This window comes from Mastacembelus armatus, chromosome 22 (genome assembly GCF_900324485.2).
Source record: "Mastacembelus armatus chromosome 22, fMasArm1.2, whole genome shotgun sequence".
Lineage (NCBI taxonomy): Eukaryota > Metazoa > Chordata > Actinopteri > Synbranchiformes > Mastacembelidae > Mastacembelus > Mastacembelus armatus.
The window spans coordinates 20,096,336-20,116,069 of record NC_046654.1 but is presented as its reverse complement, the minus strand read 5'-3'; the positions used below and the strand labels follow the sequence as shown (position 1 = coordinate 20,116,069).

Here is a 19,734-nt window from a genome sequence, read left to right as displayed (position 1 = left end):
CATGTCTTCGGTCCTCCTGGACCGAGGTTGCGGTCCGTGGGCGGAAAAGATATCACAACGGGACTCCGCGTCCCTCCCTAGACCTCTCCAATCGATTTGCACCTCTGTCCTGTGCCACTCCGGACCTACACACTGTCTCATCCGCTAATCACGTACCGGATCGTTCCGCTCCGGTTTCCCAACAACCCCCGTCACCCGCCGATGACGTTCAGCACCGTCACCTGCTCTCGCTCCCCTCTGACGACACCCGCCGCCCCTGCCATAGTCCAAGTGCTCCTCGTGGAGCCCGTTGCCCCGGCGGAAAACAGTCTCCATCCCGCTCAGCTACTACATCAGTGCGCCGTAGGATCCTTCGCGAGGCCGTGCTCAGGCACACTCACGGGCTCCCTAGCTACGGACCAACCGAACTGCCGCCTCCATCTTCCACCTCAGCACCCGATGTCAACGCCCCGCCTCCCCGCCAACCAGCACGACATCATGACTCAAACGGTCAACTACTGGCGTCTTCTCCACGCCCCCTTTCCCCCCCAACCACGTTAATCATGGGAGACTCAGTTATAAGGAACGTACGCTTTTTCAACGCCACTACTCACTGTCTCCCTGGAGCTACGGCCTCAGACATCTTGGCCATGCTTCCTGGATTACTGCCAACACTTCCGTCTTCCATCATTAGAGTGATTGTTCATATTGGAACTTGTGACACGTCACTCCACCGGTCTGAACTGACTAAAAAGGATTTTCTCTCTCTCCTCCACCTCCTAAGCAACTGTGGTAAGACTATTTTCATGTCTGGTCCCATCCCCACGCTTGGAAGAGGCTCTGGCCGCTTCAGTAGAATCCTCAGTCTCAACACCTGGCTCAAGTCGGTCTCCCTGTCCTACAATCTCCATTTCATCGACAACTTCAACCTCTTCTGGAACCGGCCTGCCTTCTTTGCAGGAGATGGTCTGCATCCTAACCGCCTGGGCTCCCATATGCTTTCCACCCACATTCAACATGCAGTTCACTGTACCCCGCACGCTAACACTGGACAACCTGTCCATTCTGTCCCACATGCCTGACTACCTGACTCCATACAACCAATCCCCTCCATCTGGTCATCCTCCCGACCTCGGTCGAGGAAATCAGGTATACGCCTGATCAACCACTCTGTGCAAGCTAACATCCCCAGATACATGGACTCTATACCTTTCCATAACACTCATTTTGGGCTACTTAACGTTCACTCCCTCTCTCAAAAAGCATCCCTCATCCTTGACATTATTCTTAAACACAATCTTGACATCCTGTGCTTAACCGAAACCTGGCAGCAGCCCAACGACTTCACTGAACTTAATCAATCTATTCCTCCTGGTTTCACATATCTCACCCATCCACGCCTCTCGAGACATGGTGGCGGCCTTGCCATACTGTTCAACCTTAAATACAAAATATCCATCCACTCCACTGTCACCTTCCAGTCCTTCGAAGCTCTCACAGCACGTATTCACGGTCACACACCAACCTTCTTGGCCACTATCTACCGCCCACCTAAACCTAACCCGACCTTCCTGGACGAACTGTCTGACCTCTTCCTGGACGAACTGTCTGACCTCTTAGCTAAACTCATCCCTCTGTCAGCCAACATAATTCTTCTTGGTGATTTTAACATCCACTTCGACAATACCAACAACACCACAACAAAAGACTTCATTTCCTGTCTGGACAGCTTTGGGCTCCAACAATACATCACCTCCCCAACACATTCTCTAGGCCACACTCTCGACTTAGTCTGCTGCTCTGGCGTCACAGCTCAGTCATGTTCTACCCTTGACACCTTCTTCTCCGACCACAAACTAGTCTGCTTTAACTCCAAACTACCTCTCTTCAAAACCCACCTCTCCCGCACCATCACCTTCCGTAACTTAAAGAACATCGACCTCCCCTCCTTCACTGCTGCTCTCAATAACCTTTCATGCACTAATTATACAACGTCCCTCTCCAACATGTTATTCAATTTCAACCGTGAGCTATGTAATCTACTTGACACCTTCGCCCCACTCAAAACTAGATCTGTCTCCTTTACGCACTCTGCTCCATGGTACACACCCGAACTCCGCCTCCTCAAAACCCAAGCCCGTCGCCTTGAACGTCTCTTCAAAAGAACCAGTTCATCCACCCACAAGGACTTATACCTAAACCACATACTGAAGTACAAGCAAACCATTACTCAAACAAAATCTGACTTCTATGCCTCTCTCATTGTATCCGCCTCTGGCTCCCCTCACTCTCCACCACCTTGTGCAATAACTTCCTGGATTTTTTCTCATCAAAAATCGAAAATATACACCAGCAATTTCCCCCCATCTGTGATTCTGCGAACTGTCTCCACTGTACCCTACCCTATCTATCAGTATCCTCCCTGCTTTCGAGTTTTATCATTCCACCCACCACGGTTATCTCTTCCCTGATCCTCAAATCCAAATCCTCAACCAGCAAACTTGACCCCCTACCAACCTACCTCGTCAAGCTCTGTCTCCCCTCTCTTCTTCCTCATCTTACCCACATTATACAATTGTACAGATTCTAGAATGGCGCCTGTTAGGTGGCAGCCTGTTACAGCAGCTCCTCTGTTTGTTTTTTGTTTTTTGCAAGTTTTTTTTTCCTGAATTATCATCTGTTAATCCAAGTCAAATCAAGATATATGCTTTCTCTCTGATAACGGATGAAAGTGGATGAGTTGGGTTTTTCGAATTCCTGTGGAAAGACATATGGAGATTATGGAAACTGCATCAGAAAATATACGTTTCTGTGGCAACGGCATCTATACAAGGGAGCAACTGTTACCTCTCAAGGGAACAAGTCTGCTTCTTGGTATAAAACCTGAAATCCCCCAAGACCTGAGGAGGCGCAGGAGGGGCTGCAGAGCAGGAGTGAAGCATCGAGAAGAACGTAGGAGATTTAAACCATTTCTCCCAAAAATTATTATGGGGAATGTGAGGTCACTCTGCAACAAAGTGGATGAACTTACAGCTTTAGTTTAGCAGCCAGCGAGAGTACAGAGAGTGTAGCTTGCTTTGCCTCACCGAGACCTGGCTGAATAAAAATATACCGGACAGCTCACTTGAACTGCCTGGGTTCTCACTAGTGCGAGCAGACAGAGGCAAACAGAGCGGCAAGAAAAGAGGAGGTGGTTTCGCAGTTTTTGTTAACTCTAAATGGTGCAACCCTGGACATGTAACAGTGAAAGACTGCATCTGCACTCCAGACATTGAGCTGTTGGTGGTTGGACTGTGGCCATACTACCTGCCCCGTGAGTTTTCACACGCCATTGTTGTGACTGTTTACATTCCTCCATCAGCTGCAGCACAGAGTGCATGTGACATCATCCACACAGTTGTCGGTGGTCTACCAAGAGATATGTGAAAGTTTGGTCAAAGGATGCTGAGGAGGCCCTGCAGGAGTGCTTCAGGGTTACAAACTGGGACCTTTTCATGGACGCTCATGGTGAGGACATCGAAGGCATCTCTCACTGCATCACAGATTACATCCACTTCTGTGAGGACAATATTGTTCCATCCAAAAAAGTTTGTTGTTTCCCCAATAATAAGCCATGGATAAATAAGGACATTAAAGGCCTCCTTAATAAGAAGAAGAGGGCATTCATGGCAAGAGACAAGGAGGAACTCCGAGCCGCACAGAAGGAACTCAAGAGGAAACTGAGGGAGGCAAAGCAGCTCTATAGAGACAGAGTAGAGCACAAGTTGAGACAGAACAATATCAAAGAGGTGTGGAATGGGATGAAAATAATGACTGGTTATACGAAGTCACACACTGCTGTGGAAGGAGACTCAAAGTTTGCTAATGAACTTAACCTGTTCTTTAATAGATTTGACACCACCTCTGCTTCTTTCTCTGATCCACTGTCCTCACACACCATCCCTCCTCCCTACACCACAAGCTGATGCCTTGGGGTCTCTTCACATCACCCCACCCAACATCTCTGCCAATGCTGCCTCCCCATTGCCCACTGATACCATCTCCTCTATCAGCAGCCATACAACATTGAAGTATACTTCACCTCCAATAACTCCTCCCCTGCCCTCATCACCTGACTCCTCATCAACACAATACAGAGGCCCAGCCTTTGCCATAGAACAGGGGAGGAAGGAACTAACTAAACTAAAGGCCAACAAAGCAAAAGGACCAGATGAGATCAGTCCCAGAGTACTTAAGGTGTGTGCTGGACAGCTTGCAGAGGTTTTTCAGAAACTCTTCAACCTCTCTCTGAGGCTCAAAAAGGTGCCTAAGTTATGGAAAACTTCCCGTATTGTCCCATTACCAAAAAGAACCTGTCCCAGTACCCTTAGTGACTTCAGACCAGTAGCGCTAACATCACATGTCATGAAAGTGTTTGAGAGACTGGTTCTGCAACACCTGAGGTCCCAAGTGTCTGAATTTCTGGACCGCCTGCAGTTTGCATATCAAGAACACATCAGAGTGGAAGATGCCATCATCTTCTTAATGCACAGAGCATACTCCCATCTGGAGAGGCAGGGCAACACTGTGAGAGTCATGTTCTTTGACTTTTCAAGTGCTTTCAACACTATTCAGCCCCACCTGCTAAGTGCAAAGATGCAGGATATGGAAGTTCCCGCAGATATGGTGGAGTGGATCAAAGACTACCTCACTGGGCGGCCACAGTTTGTTCGCTTAGATGGCTGCATATCTGATGTGGTGATGAGCAGCACTGGTGCACCTCAAGGAACTGTACTAGCACCATTCCTGTTTACACTCTACACCTCAGACTTCCGCTACAACTCAGGAACCTGTCACCTCCAAAAGTTCTCTGATGACTCTTCAATCATTGGATGCATCAACAATAATAATGAGGAGGAATACAGACACTTGATAAAAAGCTTTGTTGATTGGTGTAACAACAACTGTCTAATGCTCAACATCAAGAAAACCAGAGAACTGGTGGTGGACTTAGGATGAACAAGAAGACCCCAGTCCCTGTCTCCATCCTTGGAGACGAAGTAGAGATTGTGGACTCCTACAAATACCTTGGAGTCCACATTAACAACAAACTGGAGTGGTCAAACAATACAGATGCACTCTTCAAGAAACGACAGAGCAGACTGTTCTTCCTCAGGAGACTCTTTTGGTGTGTGCAACAAGCTACTGAAGATGTTCTATCAGTCTGTAGTAGCGAGTGCACTGTTCTTTGCAGTTGTGTGCTGGGGAGGTGGCATCAAGGCTGGTGAGGCCAACAGACTAAATAAGTTAATCAGGAAGGAAAAATCTGTTGTTGGACTGGAACTGGACAGTCTGGAGGCTGTGGCAGAGAGGAGGATGGTGGACAAAATCAACTCCATATTGGACAATCCTGCCCACCCACTTCATGAGAAACTGTGGCGAATGGGAAGTTCATTCAGCCACAGACTAATTCCCCATAAAGCCAAGACTGAAAGATTCAGGAAGTCTTTTGTGTCCACGGCCATAAGACTCTATAATTCCTCAATATAAACAATAACGCACACACACATACACACACACACAACCCCCCCCCCCCAATAAATAGTTAATTACTTTATTAATTACTTTATGAATTACTATTAATCAATATAATTTAAATAATTGCAAATTTAATAACTGCTGTAACAACTGAATTTCCCCTTGGGGATTAATAGGGTACTTCTTCTTCTTCTTCTTCTTCTTCTTCTTATTCACACTTCCCTCAATTCTGGCATCGTACCCCCATCACTCAAGACAGCCATCATCACACCAATTCTAAAAAAACCTGGTCTCGATACTGCCGACCTTAACCCTCTGGGGTCTGAGGGGGTTTTTGGGGCCTGGACAAATTTTGACATGTCCTGACATTTGTGCTTTTTTCAGTGTTTTTTAAACATATTAATGTCTAAAGTCTGATAACACTGTAATCAGCACAAAATTGGCTACAATAATATGTGAGCAGCAAGTTTATACATTATTGTGTTTTTGAGAAAAAAGTGGTTATGCATGGTTAGTGAAAAACTACAATTTTTTACTCACTGAAATAAGACCATAAAACACAAACAGAACATTGGTTCACAAGACTTTGGAGACCAGCATGTTGTAGGCTAAAGTGTTTACTTCAGAGTGCTGTGAATGTCATCTTGTTCACACATTCACAGTAAACAATACACTGATTTAAATTTTCTAAGACACTTTTTGTCCAGAAAGGCCATATGCAAGAGGGTGTGTCTGAGGATGAATAGTCATGTGATTTACCTGAGAACACAAAAGACGCACTGAACGACCAGACAAAGACGCGCATAATGAGCCTTTCAGTCAATGTAGATGGGACCGATTAGTGCAGCACAATACAACACAATGAGGAGCCAAACGATCCTCATTTGAGTTAAAATCAGTGTTTTTACTCTGAGGACAAGCTAAACTATTTGTCTCTGTGTGGAATGTAAGGAGCACCGCTTCACGTGCGTAACGCGCCATCATCCAAACGCGCAGAAAAAGTGAAAAAATTCTATGATGAAGTTTGATATTTTGTGTCATTTCTCGGGGGTGTGCACATATTTACCTGGTTCACCTGAGATTATTTAATTCAGTTCAATTCAGTTTTATTTGTATAGCGCCAAATCACAATACAAATCATCTCAAGGCACTTTACAAAAACTAAAACTAAAAACCCAACAATTCCCTTATGAGCAAGCACTTGGCGACAGTGGAGAGGAAAAAACTCCCTCTAACGGAAGAAAAAACCTCCAGCAGAACCGGGCTCAGTTTGGGCGGCCATCTGCCTCGACCGGTTGGGGTGAGTGGATAGAGCAGAGAGAAAAAAACAGCAACAATAAACAACAAATAGACACTGCAGGTTGGTGGGACCAATAACTGCACATCAGCGATATACAGCTCCAGGACCAGGGACACCTGCAGAAGGTACAGAGAGAATAGAGAGAGAGGGAGAGAGCACAAACTAGGGGAGAGAGAGAACACAAGGTTAGTAAGATTCAGTGGTGGAATATACATGAGGTGGGAGGAGAGAAGAGAGGGGAGGGGAAGGGAAAGGGGGGGGTTAGGGTAGGGGAGCTCAGTGCACCGATGGTCCTCGGGCAATCTAGGCCTATAGCAGCATAACTAAGGGATGGTTCAGGGTTGCCTGAAGCCAGCCCTAACTATACGCTTTGTCAAAGAGGAAGGTTTTAAGTCTAGCCTTAAAAGTATAGAGAGTGTCTGCCTCCTGAACCCAGGCTGGGAGCTGGTTCCATAGGAGAGGAGCTTGATAACTAAAGGCTCTGCCTCCCATTCTGCTTTTGGAAACTCTGGGAACCACAAGTAGACCTGCACTCTGAGAGCGAAGTGGTCGATTGGGATAATATGGTACTATGAGGTCTTTAAGGTATGAAGGAGCTTGATTATGAAGGGATTTGTATGTGAGAAGAAGGATTTTAAATTGTATTCTATATTTTACAGGGAGCCAATGAAGAGAAGCCAATATAGGAGAAATATGATCTCTCCTGCTAGTTCCTGTCAGGACTCTGGCTGCGGCATTCTGGATTAATTGGAGGCTTTTTATGGAGATATTGGGACATCCAGATAGTAATGAGTTACAGTAATCTAGCCTTGAGGTAACAAATGCATGGACTAGTTTTTCTGCATCATTTTGAGACAGGATGTTCCTAATTTTGGAAATGTTGCGCAGGTGAAAGAATGCAGTTCTAGAGTTTTGTTTTATGTGTGAGTTAAAGGACATGTCCTGGTCAAAAATAACTCCAAGGTTTTTTACAGTAGTGCTAGAGGCCAGGGTTATGCCATCTAGAGTAGCTATAATTTGAGAAAAGTTATTTCTGAGATTTTTAGGCCCAAATATAATGACTTCTGTTTTCTCAGAGTTTAAAAGTAAAAAGTTACTGGTCATCCAGGCCTTTATGTCAGTTAGACAGGCTTGAAGTCTGGTTAACTGGTTTGTGTTAACAGGTTTAATAGATAGATATAACTGAGTGTCATCTGCATAGCAGTGGTAATTAATAGAGTGCTTCCTAATGACATATCCTAAAGGAAGCATGTACAGGGTGAACAGAATCGGTCCTAGCACGGAGCCTTGTGGAACTCCATAACTAACTTTTGTTCGTGTGGAAGGTTCATCATGGACATGAACAAACTGGAATCTGTCCGATAAATAGGATTGGAACCACTTTAACGCTGTTCCTCTGATACCAATCACATGCTCCAGTCTCTGTAATAAGATGTTGTGGTCAATGGTGTCGAATGCTGCACTAAGGTCTAGGAGGACAAGTATTGAAACAAGTCCATTATCTGAGGCTAAGAGAAGATCGTTGGTAACTTTCAACAGTGCTGTTTCTGTACTATGATGTGCTCTAAATCCTGATTGAAAATCTTCAAATAGTTCATTCCTGTGTAAGTGGTCTGATAGCTGCTTAGCAACAGCTTTTTCAAGGATTTTAGAAATAAATGGCAGGTTGGATATTGGTCTATAATTAGCCAAGACTCCTGGATCAAGACTAGGCTTTTTGAGTAAAGGTTTGATTACTGCAGTCTTAGAGGCCTGTGGTACGTAGCCTGATACTAGAGATAAATTTACCAAGTCCAATAAAGATGAGTTGATTAATGGCAGGGTGTCTTTAAGCAGTCTAGTCGGGATGGGGTCTAAGAGACACGTTGATGATTTCGATGAAGCAACTACTGATGTAAATTCAGAGAGATCTATGGGAGAGAAGCAGTCTAAACATAACTGAGGTCCTACAGATGATTCAAGAGCTACTGTAGTAGAAGATTCATTTATTGCAGGTATAGGAAGCATCTGCTGAATTTTCTCTCTAATAGTTGTGATTTTATTTGTAAAGAAACTCATAAAGTCATCACTGCTGAGAGCTAAGGGAACACTGGGCTCAACGGAGCTGTGACTTTTTGTCAGCCTGGCTACAGTGCTGAAAAGAAACCTGGGATTGTTCTTATTTTCCTCGATTAGTGATGAATAGTATGCAGTTCTGGCTTTACGGAGAGCTTTTTTATATGTTAGTAGACTGTTTTTCCAGGCTAGAAAAATTTCCTCTAAGTTTGTGGAACGCCACTTCCTTTCCAGCCTTCGTGATGCCTGCTTTAAGGTACGAATATGTAAATTATACCATGGGGCTAGTCTTCTCTGATTCACTAACTTCTTTTTCAGAGGGGCTACAGAATCAAGCATTTCACGCAGTGAGGCTACAGCACTGTCAACAACATGATCAATTTACATGTGAACAGTGAACAGAGTACAAGGCGGGACCGCATTACCTGTAATGAGGTGAGAGAGGAAAAAAAGGACTTCTCTTTACGCTCATACGGATTAAATAAAAACAACGTTTTGTTGTTATTATGATGGTATACCACTAAAACTAGACCCTTTACAGATTTGAATGATATACTTTTTTTTATCTGTACGATCAGAATTGATGGAGTAATTTAAGTTTGTTTCGGCCTTATCAGGAAAAGATGCGTCAAAACGCGCCGGCGCGTTCGTCGACCCCAGAGGGTTAACAACTTCCGCCCTATCTCCAATCTCCCGTTCCTCTCCAAAATTCTCGAAAAAGTTGTTCACCACCAGGTTTATACCCACCTTTCCGCCAATAGCCTATACGAACACTTTCAATCTGGTTTCCGCCAACTTCACAGCACTGAAACTGCCCTGGTCAAAATCACCAATGACCTCCTAGTAGCCGCAGACTCTGGCCTTGTCTCCATCCTCATCCTCCTTGACCTAACTGCAGCTTTTGACACCATCTCGCACAATATTCTCCTCCATCCCCTTGCTTCCATTGGCATAGCCGGCTCGGTCCTCTCATGGTTCACCTCCTGCCTCTCTGACCGCACCCAGTCCGTCCATCTCCAGAACTTCCACTCCCAGCCCTCTACTGTCAGTTGTGGCGTGCCTCAGGGCTCTGTCCTGGGGCCCCTCCTCTTTATTATTTATCTCCTTCCACTCGGTAATATCTTTAGGCAACATAACATCAATTTCCATTGTTATGCAGACGACACCCAGCTCTACCTCTCTGCTGCTCCATCTTCTACCCTCCCCCCTCCCTCCCTCCTTACCTGCTTACATAATATCAAATTCTGGTTCACCCATAACTTTTTGAAACTCAACCCCAATAAAGCTGAAATTCTCCTGTGGGCACCACATCCACCCTTTCTAAAACCAGCACCTTCTCCATTCAAATTGACAACAATACTGTCCTCCCCTCCCCCCAAGTTAAGAGCCTGGGTGTCATCCTAGACGGTACTCTCTTCTTCACTCAACATATCAATACCACTACCCGGTCGGCCTACTCCCATCTTCGTAACATAAACCGCATCCGTTCTTCACTCACCACCGATAGCACGGCCATACTTGTTAATGCCTTTGTCACCTCTCATCTGGATTACTGTAACTCACTCCTCACTGGTCTACCACTCAAATCACTTCGCAAACTCCAACTTGTCCAGAACTCTGCTGCCCGAATCATCACCAGAACTCCATCCTCACATCATATCACCCCTGTCCTTAAACAACTTCACTGACTCCCTGTGTCCTTCCATATAAACTATATAATCCTCCTTCTCACCAACAAAGCCCTCCACTCTATCACCCCACCATACATCACTGATCTACTTCATATCTATTCTCCGCCTTGTACTCTCCGCTCCTCCAGTTCCACTCTCCTCTGCACCCCTATGGCGCGCCTGGCCACCATGGGCGCTAGATCCTTCAGCCACACTGCGCCCGCTTTTGGAACATTCTCCCTTATCGCATCCCCGGTCGTCTCCGGACTTATCAACTTTTAAATCATCACTCAAATCGTATCTGTTCCGTATAGCGTTTTCCACCTAACTCTCTCAACTTCTCAAAGCAGCCCGTGATGTTCGACCACCCTCCACCTTTTTCATATTATTTCATATTGTTTCATATTTGTTGTTCTGTCATCTGGGTTTCTGTGTTTCAATTTACTTTTACTGTACATCGCCCACTTCCTAGATACTCTACACTTTTGCCTTTACATTTTGGCCCTCTGTTTATGTATTGTTGTTATCGTAGTTTTAATGCACTCTATGTATTTCATGCTGTATGCTTCCTTTTTCTCTCTGTACGGTGACCTTGAGACTTTGAAAGGCGCCATGAAATAAAATGTATTATTATTATTATTATTATTATTATTTACCCAATGGTGGAGTCCATATGTTAAAAAGCAAAATACTTAAAATAAGATGAATAAAAACACAATAATACAAGTGAAATTTACTTGAATTAAGTCATGCATGGTAGACAATCCAGTCCATATAGAAAACAAGTCTGACTAGACTTGACTAGACTCGACAAATTCTTAGACAGGGCGTTTTTCCAGTTGTGTTCAATTTAGGAGTTTTAGTATATGAGCCAGGATGCTTAATACCATGGCTCTGACACTGAAAAGGGGCATACATGTGTAAATAAGGGCATTTCTCTATTGTATTATTTTCATGATTTTGCTGCTGCAGACTTTTAGTAGTCTAAATTTTTTTGCCCAATACATCCTCCAACTTCAGTCCTCTTCCTTCAAGTCTGTGTATATACATGTGAAAGTAGGAACATTTAACCCAGGGTTACACTCCCCTCCCCTTTAACCCATGCACGTTCCATTGCATGTTACTATTAAACAATGTGAATAGGCGAAGTACAAGTAGAACTAGTAACAGTAAACATATTTTAGGCATCAGACAGACTATGCAATAGAGTTTGGACAACAGAGATCAATGAATTACTTAAGGTAGAATACTGAAATCTCTTAGGCTGTGTCCTAGGACATGTTGAACACTTAAGACTGTTATCCTCGAATGCATCATGGGAGCCATCAAGGTGTTGTTCAGCCAAGTTTGTCTAAGGAACATCCTCCATCAGCACACCTTCAGTGAACATAGGACTTACAGGATCAGGTAAGTGTACAGGTAAATCAACTCCCACAGATGTTGCCACTGGCTCCTCTTTCTCTTCCACACTATACACAGAATCACCGTTAAATTGCAGCGAAGGTTTCACAACAGCAGCTAGTGAACTTACAGGTAGTGGCACCGGAACAATGGGGTGCTCTTCTCCACTGGAAGATGAAGCCTCTGGAGCTCTGCAGGTGAGACATTTCTGACCAAGCAACTGTGACAGATCACTTTTCCAGGTCCATCTTTTCCAATACAATGTGGCCCAGGTAGCAAACGGAAGACTGAGAGAACCTGCACTTTTCAGGGAAAAGTTTCAATCCATACTCCTTTAGATGGTTCAGCACTCGTAGAAGCCAGCTCTTGTGTTCCACTAATTTGTTAGTGAAAATGACCAAATCATCCAAAAGACAAAGAGTAGGTTGCCCATACACTTCTTCATTAGTCTCTGGAATGTGCTAGGTGCATTGGTAACACCTTGAAATATTCTGTTAAATTCCCAAAATCCAAGAGAAGTAACAAAGGTAGTTTTGGCTTTATCATCCTCATTCATCTCTATGTCATAGTAAGCCGATTTAAGGTTGAATACTGAGAACCATTTGGACCCTGTATGTGCATTAAAAGTCTTCCAAGTTGGGGAGGGTGTAAACATCTTTGACTATCTGAAGGTAGAGTTTGCGATAGTCAATGCACAGCCGAACATCACCATTCTTCTTACGGACAACCACTACAGGTGAGCAGAATGGAGATTCATACGCCCTAATAACTCCTGCCTCAAGAAGCTTGTGCAGCTGGTTATGGACAGCTATGTCTCGTGGGTGGATTGGTTTTGCTTGATGTTTATCACAACACATCACTCTCATCATGAAGAGTGATATGATGTTTGATTTGTGCAGCCGAAGTCGAGGTCGTGATGGGAGAAGACATTGCATTCAACTTTTCTGTAACCCGTTCCTTGATAATGGCAAGTCACCAAAGTTCAAGTTCAGTGCAGGAGATGCATCAGCTGGAGTGCCTGTAAAACAGATGGGTACCCATATGAACTGGGCTCATATGTTGAATGGTTGCTAGTGCAAAATTGGTTGTATAGGACTTCAAGAGTGTTCATACCAATGAGAACTGATGACAGAAAACCTTTGTGGTAGTTTACAGTTCATCTTTGGACTGGACTGTAGTTCTGCACATTGGACAGGCTTTTTATTCTTTATGGGACAAGGTTGGTCTGACACAGTTTCCATTCGTCCCCCAACAGGAACTGGGACTAATTTAAATACCCAGTGGTGGATGAATTTCAGGTTTGCCATTTCTGCTTATCAATAAATTGTTTCTTTTTCACACTAACTAAGGCTGGATTTGGATCATTGTCACTCTGGGGTTTTATGTACCCATCTTCTCCACAGCAAAAACAAAACCCAGGCTGGGGCTGGAAGAAGCAAGTTTTACATTTTTACCAGTCTTCTGTTTTCCAAATGGTTTTGTGGCAGAGAACTAAAGGCTGTTTCATATTGGTCTGGGCCGCAGTTAGAGCTGTATAGCAATTTGTTGCGTGAGCTGCCGAGTGAATGTGGTTAATACTGCGCACATTTCCTCGTCTCTCACAGCTTGTGAATGTGAAGTGACTTTTTCTTTTGTCCCCAGATACTGCTTCATCCTCAATGTTTGACTGCTTGTCTGTTCTCAGTTCTCAACAGCAACAAAAATTCAGCAAATGAAGGTGGGTTAGCCTTCCTCTGTTTTAGCTGGAGCTCTGAAATGAGGTTGTTATCCCACCATCCCTTGCAGAATTGACTTAAAAAATGTTTATTAATATCCCTCTTTGGAACACCTCACCTCTTCACTTCTAGGGTGACACCTAGGGTGTCCTGGTACCAAGTGCACTGATGCTTGAACATGGTGTTCGTTATGGACAAGCTGTGACTAGCACAGAAGTCCAACAACAGAACACCACTTGGATTCATATCAGCAAGGCTACTCCTCCAGGTTTCACTGTCATTGCCCACATGAGCATTGAAGTCCAGCAGAAGAATGATGGAGTCCCCAGTTGGAGCACCTTCCAGCAACTTTCCCAGAGATGCCAAAAAGGCTGGGCACTCCGTACTGCTGCTCAGCCCACAGGCCGAAACAACAGTGAGAGACCAGTCCCTGACCTGAAGGCAGAGGGAAGCGACCCTCTCATTCCATGGGGAAACCTCCAACACCTGGCAGCTGAGCTGGGGGGCTATAAGCAAGCCCACACCAGCCTGCCACCTCTAACTGCAGGCATCTCCAGAGTGGAAGAGAGTCCAACCCCTCTCAAGGAGTTGGGTTCCAAGGTGAGCCCAACTATCTCTAGTCAGTATCGCTCAACCTCCCACGCAAGGTCAACCTCCTTCCCCCACAGTGAGCTGACGCAGCAGCCCGAAGCGGTGGTTGCAAGGTCTCTGGTGCCTGTCGTGGTGGCAATCCCTTGGTGTCCCCCCCAAAGAGCTGGAGGAAGTGTCCAAGTGTCCGAAACATATTTGACTACAAGCAAGTTATGAAATTCGGACTCAGCTGCATCAATAGGAATATTGCGATTAATCGAGCTGTGGAAATGCGGGTTGGGACCGCTGGTTGTGAATCTGGAAGATGGGACTCCAGTGGCTGTGGTTCACAGGGCAAGACTGGATCGGGCGATACTTCAACACGAAGACCCGTGCTTCGCTGCCGAGGTGCAGGATCTGGGACCCTGCATGAAAACTCAGCAGGGAGCCATCGTCAGGATGCTGAGGTTCTGAAATCTGCCTGAAATCTGCCCCTTCTGACGACGTCGATGCTGTTTTCACCGAAGCTGCAGGGCTGAAGATTCTGACTGTCCCAGTGCTAGAGACTGTGGCGAGGGAGACTATGGGACTGGAGACTGTGGGACTGGGTGGGACTCTGGCTGGTTGTTCCAGGGCAGGCTCTTCCAAGCCAACCCTCCTGGCTTTATAGCCAGGTGGGTTCCCCAATGGGGACTCCGGCTGGGGTCCTCCTCCTCATCGGAGGACGGAGCCTGTCGATAGCGGTCCGAATCGCTATCGACAGGCTCCGTTGTGAAGGTGGCTGAGAAACAGGGGGGTACATGGGTACTGGACCAGGCAGTGAAGCAGGCGGGGCCTGGTAGAAAGGGCTTTCTAGTAGATGACCACCAAAGTGCATTATTGGTATGTAAGTTGTTGGGTCATCCACGACTTCATCCGAGTCATCGTTGTCCACCATATAGATTATGTTCTACAGAATATCTCTCATCATACTTCATGGCTTGGTTGCAGAAGAAGGTGAGGATGTCCACTTGGTTCACGGTTTGTTCATGGAACTTTTCAGAGGGTGAGGAGTCAAGACCAGGATTGGTAATTAAACTTCCAATCCTCAAACGTGATGGGTATGGAGTGACCAGTAGGTGGAGGTTATGCAGGTGGGTTTTATGGTAGAAGTGGTTGCAATCGAGGCCAGACTTGGTAACACCGAGGTAGTCACGATGGATGGTTGAGAGCTGGTTGATTTTCGCTCCTAGAGTAGGCTCCTGTAATGGGTCATGCCACCGACAGGACAGATAGAGAGTAGGAATATTTAACCCAGGGTTACAAAAAATTTGATGAAAACTGTTTCAACTTGGATGCAAGGTACTGCTGCCCAGGCCAAACTGACCCCTAACCACTCCAGTGTACACAGAGCATCAGTCATGACAGTGTTAGATTTGCCCATAAGCCCCCATATTCTACGCTCCTGTGAAAAGTAACTGTTAGCATGCTTAAGGATGCAAACACAGTTTTGTTATCAACATAACATTTTAATTACATCTTAATTTGCTAATATATTTAATACATGTATTGCAATAGCTACATAGGCTATTTACAATGCATCCAGAAAGTATCAAAATAAAATGTAGCTTTGGCTCAGACTAATAGTAGTAGCACTATGTCATGATTGCGGCCATCATGTAAGGCTATTTTACAGGTCTCTAGTTTTAACTGTATTCATTTCCCAACAGAGTAACAGCTAATCCAGTCTTCTGGTGACAGAAGACAGAATGTTGAAAAACTATGAAATCAATCTATCAATCAATCTATCAAAGATCTATAGCAGCATTTTAAAAAAAACTTTTAAAAAATGAATATATTCAATTTAAGGGTTTGTTTAAGGTTTTCATTCTAGAGGAAACCACGTTTTAACTAGAGTCAACACTTAAAATTACTGTTATGAACTCCTCTTACTTTGCCAATAAAGAATAATAATACTGTTAATACAAGTCTATAGGCTGTTGAATTTCCATGTTAACCAATTCGCCTTTTGCTTTGCCTCTCCAGGGCGTTCCTGAACAACTGCCTGGCAATAAAGTGAAGACCTCCTTTCAGACTTCCATTCCAATGAGTACATATTTGGTGTGTTTTGCTGTGCACCAGTTTGGCCACGTGGAAAGAACTTCCGCCCGAGGAATTCCTGTGAGTGCATTGCTCTCATACAAAGAGATTGTTTGAAATTTTGAATCTAAGTGGATTTATACTGTCAGACACATTGCAATACACACAAACAACATGCTTTGTCTTTCTCTGGCTTTGCAGTTGAGAATCTACGCGCAGCCAAGTCAGTTAGCCACTGCAAACTATGCAGCCGACACAACCAAAGTCATCTTTGACTACTTTGAGGAATATTTCAACATGACATACTCTATCACAAAACTGGGTATGTTTTGACAAACTATCATTTAAACGTTTTCATATTCTTAATGGTCACAGTAAAACTCAGTTTAGATGTTCTAGATGTGCATGCCCTAGATTGACCAGGATTTCGAACTCTGAACCTTCTTCCTGTGAGGCAATATTTCTAAAGACTGCATAACCAGGCCACCTTAAGCCAAACAATAAAGGTGAAAGATAACAACGCTGTCAAGTACCCATGAGGAATGGTAGGATGATGAAGAAAAATATAGTCACAAGTGTGTGGAAGTTGGAAATGTCATGTTAACAAATTTAAACATTAAGCTGCATTATGCAATATTATTGATTGTTACTGAACTGTGTTCACTGTTATAGGAGATTTAAAACTGCCTGAAAAACACAGCTTTCTTTGTAGTGTCCATGTTGTTGACATGGACACTACACTTTTTTTTTATCTGAAAGCTATTAAATAACTGAGAATTCTTTATGTAAAAAGAGTGCATATGAAATGGAGAAAAGCAAAAATAATTATTAACTTAGACATAAATTACATTTCATATGGAGACCTTTTTAATATATTATTATATTTTTTCTTACATGTTTGTTCAGGGTTCAAGATCTTATATTTATTTCATATTTGGAGAACATTCTTTTTTTCATTTACAATTTTGTTTTTCAAATGAACAAAACATGGGGCACTCATTTAGCTCCTTAGACACTGAAATACAGTATGTTGGCACAAAAGGTGGCAGGTCTTTTTCTACTCAGGTACATTTTGCATGTCTGTCTTTCTTTCAATAAGGTACAGTGTCATTTCCATGTTGAGACCTCTGTGGAAGAGTGGCATACAGTAGCATTAATTCCACATTAACAGTCCAACAGAATTCCACATTAAGAGAGTTTAGTTGGAAACCCAAATGTTCCTCTTTTGTCTCTTCAATTCACCCTGGTCCCTCAGCCCCCTGGTGGCAGGTAGTGTGTTTATTGCATACATGGAATTTATCTGGTTTGCCCCCCTTAAAAAAAAAACAAGAGAGACTATGATGTGTAAAGCTTTAGTGTATAATAAATTTTGCACGTTGTAATGATTACGTGGACTCTTGTTTACTTCAGTGAGATTGTTGTGCTTTTTTGATCCAGATAAGATAGCCATCCCTGACTTTGGTACTGGTGCCATGGAGAACTGGGGCCTCATCACTTACAGAGAATCCAACCTGTTGTATGATGAGAACCAGTCTTCCTCCTACAACAAGCAGAGAGTGGCCAGTGTTATCGCCCATGAGTTGGTTCACCAGGTATGACTTGCTCACTACATTTACTCTGCTTAAATGTTTAATCTCTACACACATTTTGCACATTCCTTATATTTTTCATTCTTTGCACCTTACTGTTGTCCTGTAGCTGTGGTAACAATTGAATTTCCCCACTGTGGGATCAATAAAGAATTATCTTATCTTATCTTATGTCAATGGTGTATCAAACCCATGTGGCCAGCAGAACTTTGAAGTAGCACATAAACATGAATAACACAAGCTGGGTATTTTTTTTAACCTTTTTGCATGTACAGCAGCCCCAAGAAGTATTTGGACATTTCCACATTTTTGTTCTTAATGTTCTGTGCTTCAGCATATCCAATTTCAAATAAAATATTGGATACTACATTATTTGCACCAGGTCTCAGCTGCTTTGATTTGAGTAGGTTTACATCAATATACAAGAACTACGTAGGGGTTGTAGCCTGCTTAACATATGGGGCTCTATTTTCCTGCCAGTGCAAAGCTGATGTAATTTCAGTCACAGTCTTTATACAATTTACTTGGATGCAAGTCTCTTTATTTTTGCACATTGGTGTGTTTGGCATGAATCATTGCATTGCACTGAGGTAGGAAGAAAGGTGCAGCAGAGTCTATGTTTAAGTTGACTAGGCTACTTCCATGTGAGGTTGTATTTAAACCAGCTCAGATCACCTTTTATCACAAATGCAGTTGTATTTTAATGTTCTAATACTAACAGTCTAGACTAGAAAATATATATAATGGAAAAATAAATATTCTATATTATTACTATACTATACCATATACTATAATATTATTTTATCATTATTATATAATTATTGTATTTATTATTATATAATTATTGTATTATTGTATATATATTTGCAAGTTATATATTTTTCTTAGTTTTTCAGCCATAATCCCTTTTATCTTTGCACAAATGTTGAAATGTTCAGGAGAGTTCAGAGTTCAAAATGGTAATTTTTAAAATTATTTTATGTTCTATTGTTCTTGCTTTATATGATGTATTTTCCAGGAACACTTCTTTCCATTACATCAGCTATTATACTAGCAGCGGAGATAAGAGAGGAGATAAGGAAATATCGCTGAACCAGTAAAGTTTTATAATGGTTCAAAGTTAAGAAATGAGGTGGTTTATTCATATGATTATGGAATGTTAAATACTGTTTAAAACATATTTCATAAGAACAATTTCTTAAGAAGAAAGTACATCTGATGAAAACAGAAGACACTATGATGTGTGGATGTGAACTGTTTTTTCTGGAAAGAGATGTTGCTGTTAAATTTTCAAAATAACTTTTAGCACTGTAAAACAAATTAAATTTCATTTCACTATGTTGTATTGGCAAAATGTCAGGGACTGATATCTCACTAACTCTATCTAATTGCCAGATACCATTAGGAAAAAGTGTCCATTTTCAATTTAATGTTATTTTATTGTATTTTTATGTATCATTGCTTTGAAGGAAGTAAATATTAAATAAATTTGAGGGCCAATTCACAATACAATCATCTCAAGGCACTTTACAAAAAACAAAAAAACCCAACAAATCCCTTATGAGCAAGCACTTGGTGACAGAGAAGAGGAAAAACTCCCTTTAACGGAAGAAAAAACCTGCCATCTGCCTCAACCAGTTGGGGTGAATGGATAGAGGAGAGAGAACAGAACAGCAAATATCACAACAACCAAATATACAGACCTACACCTAAATAAAAAGACAATTTTTAAGATTTAATTTGAACTAACTCAAAGTCTGAAAATAGAATCACAGTATTGTTTTAAAGTTGTTCTGTGGTGAATTATGGTGAGTTCTCAGTTTTGCTGATTAAATGTATAATTTTATTTTTTTAAACTA

The 19,734-nt window shown here is 43.0% G+C and overlaps 1 protein-coding gene across 1 annotated transcript in view; it reads left to right on the top strand.

Annotated features, from left to right (window-relative positions):
- Positions 1-19,734, top strand: part of enpep (glutamyl aminopeptidase) — a 42,028-nt gene that overhangs the window by 3,988 nt on the left and 18,306 nt on the right. Inside the window, exons 3-5 of the mRNA XM_026307294.1 lie at positions 16,233-16,367; positions 16,488-16,608; positions 17,724-17,878. Coding sequence (XP_026163079.1) covers positions 16,233-16,367; positions 16,488-16,608; positions 17,724-17,878 — 411 coding nt within the window. The remainder of the gene's footprint in view (positions 1-16,232; positions 16,368-16,487; positions 16,609-17,723; positions 17,879-19,734) is intronic.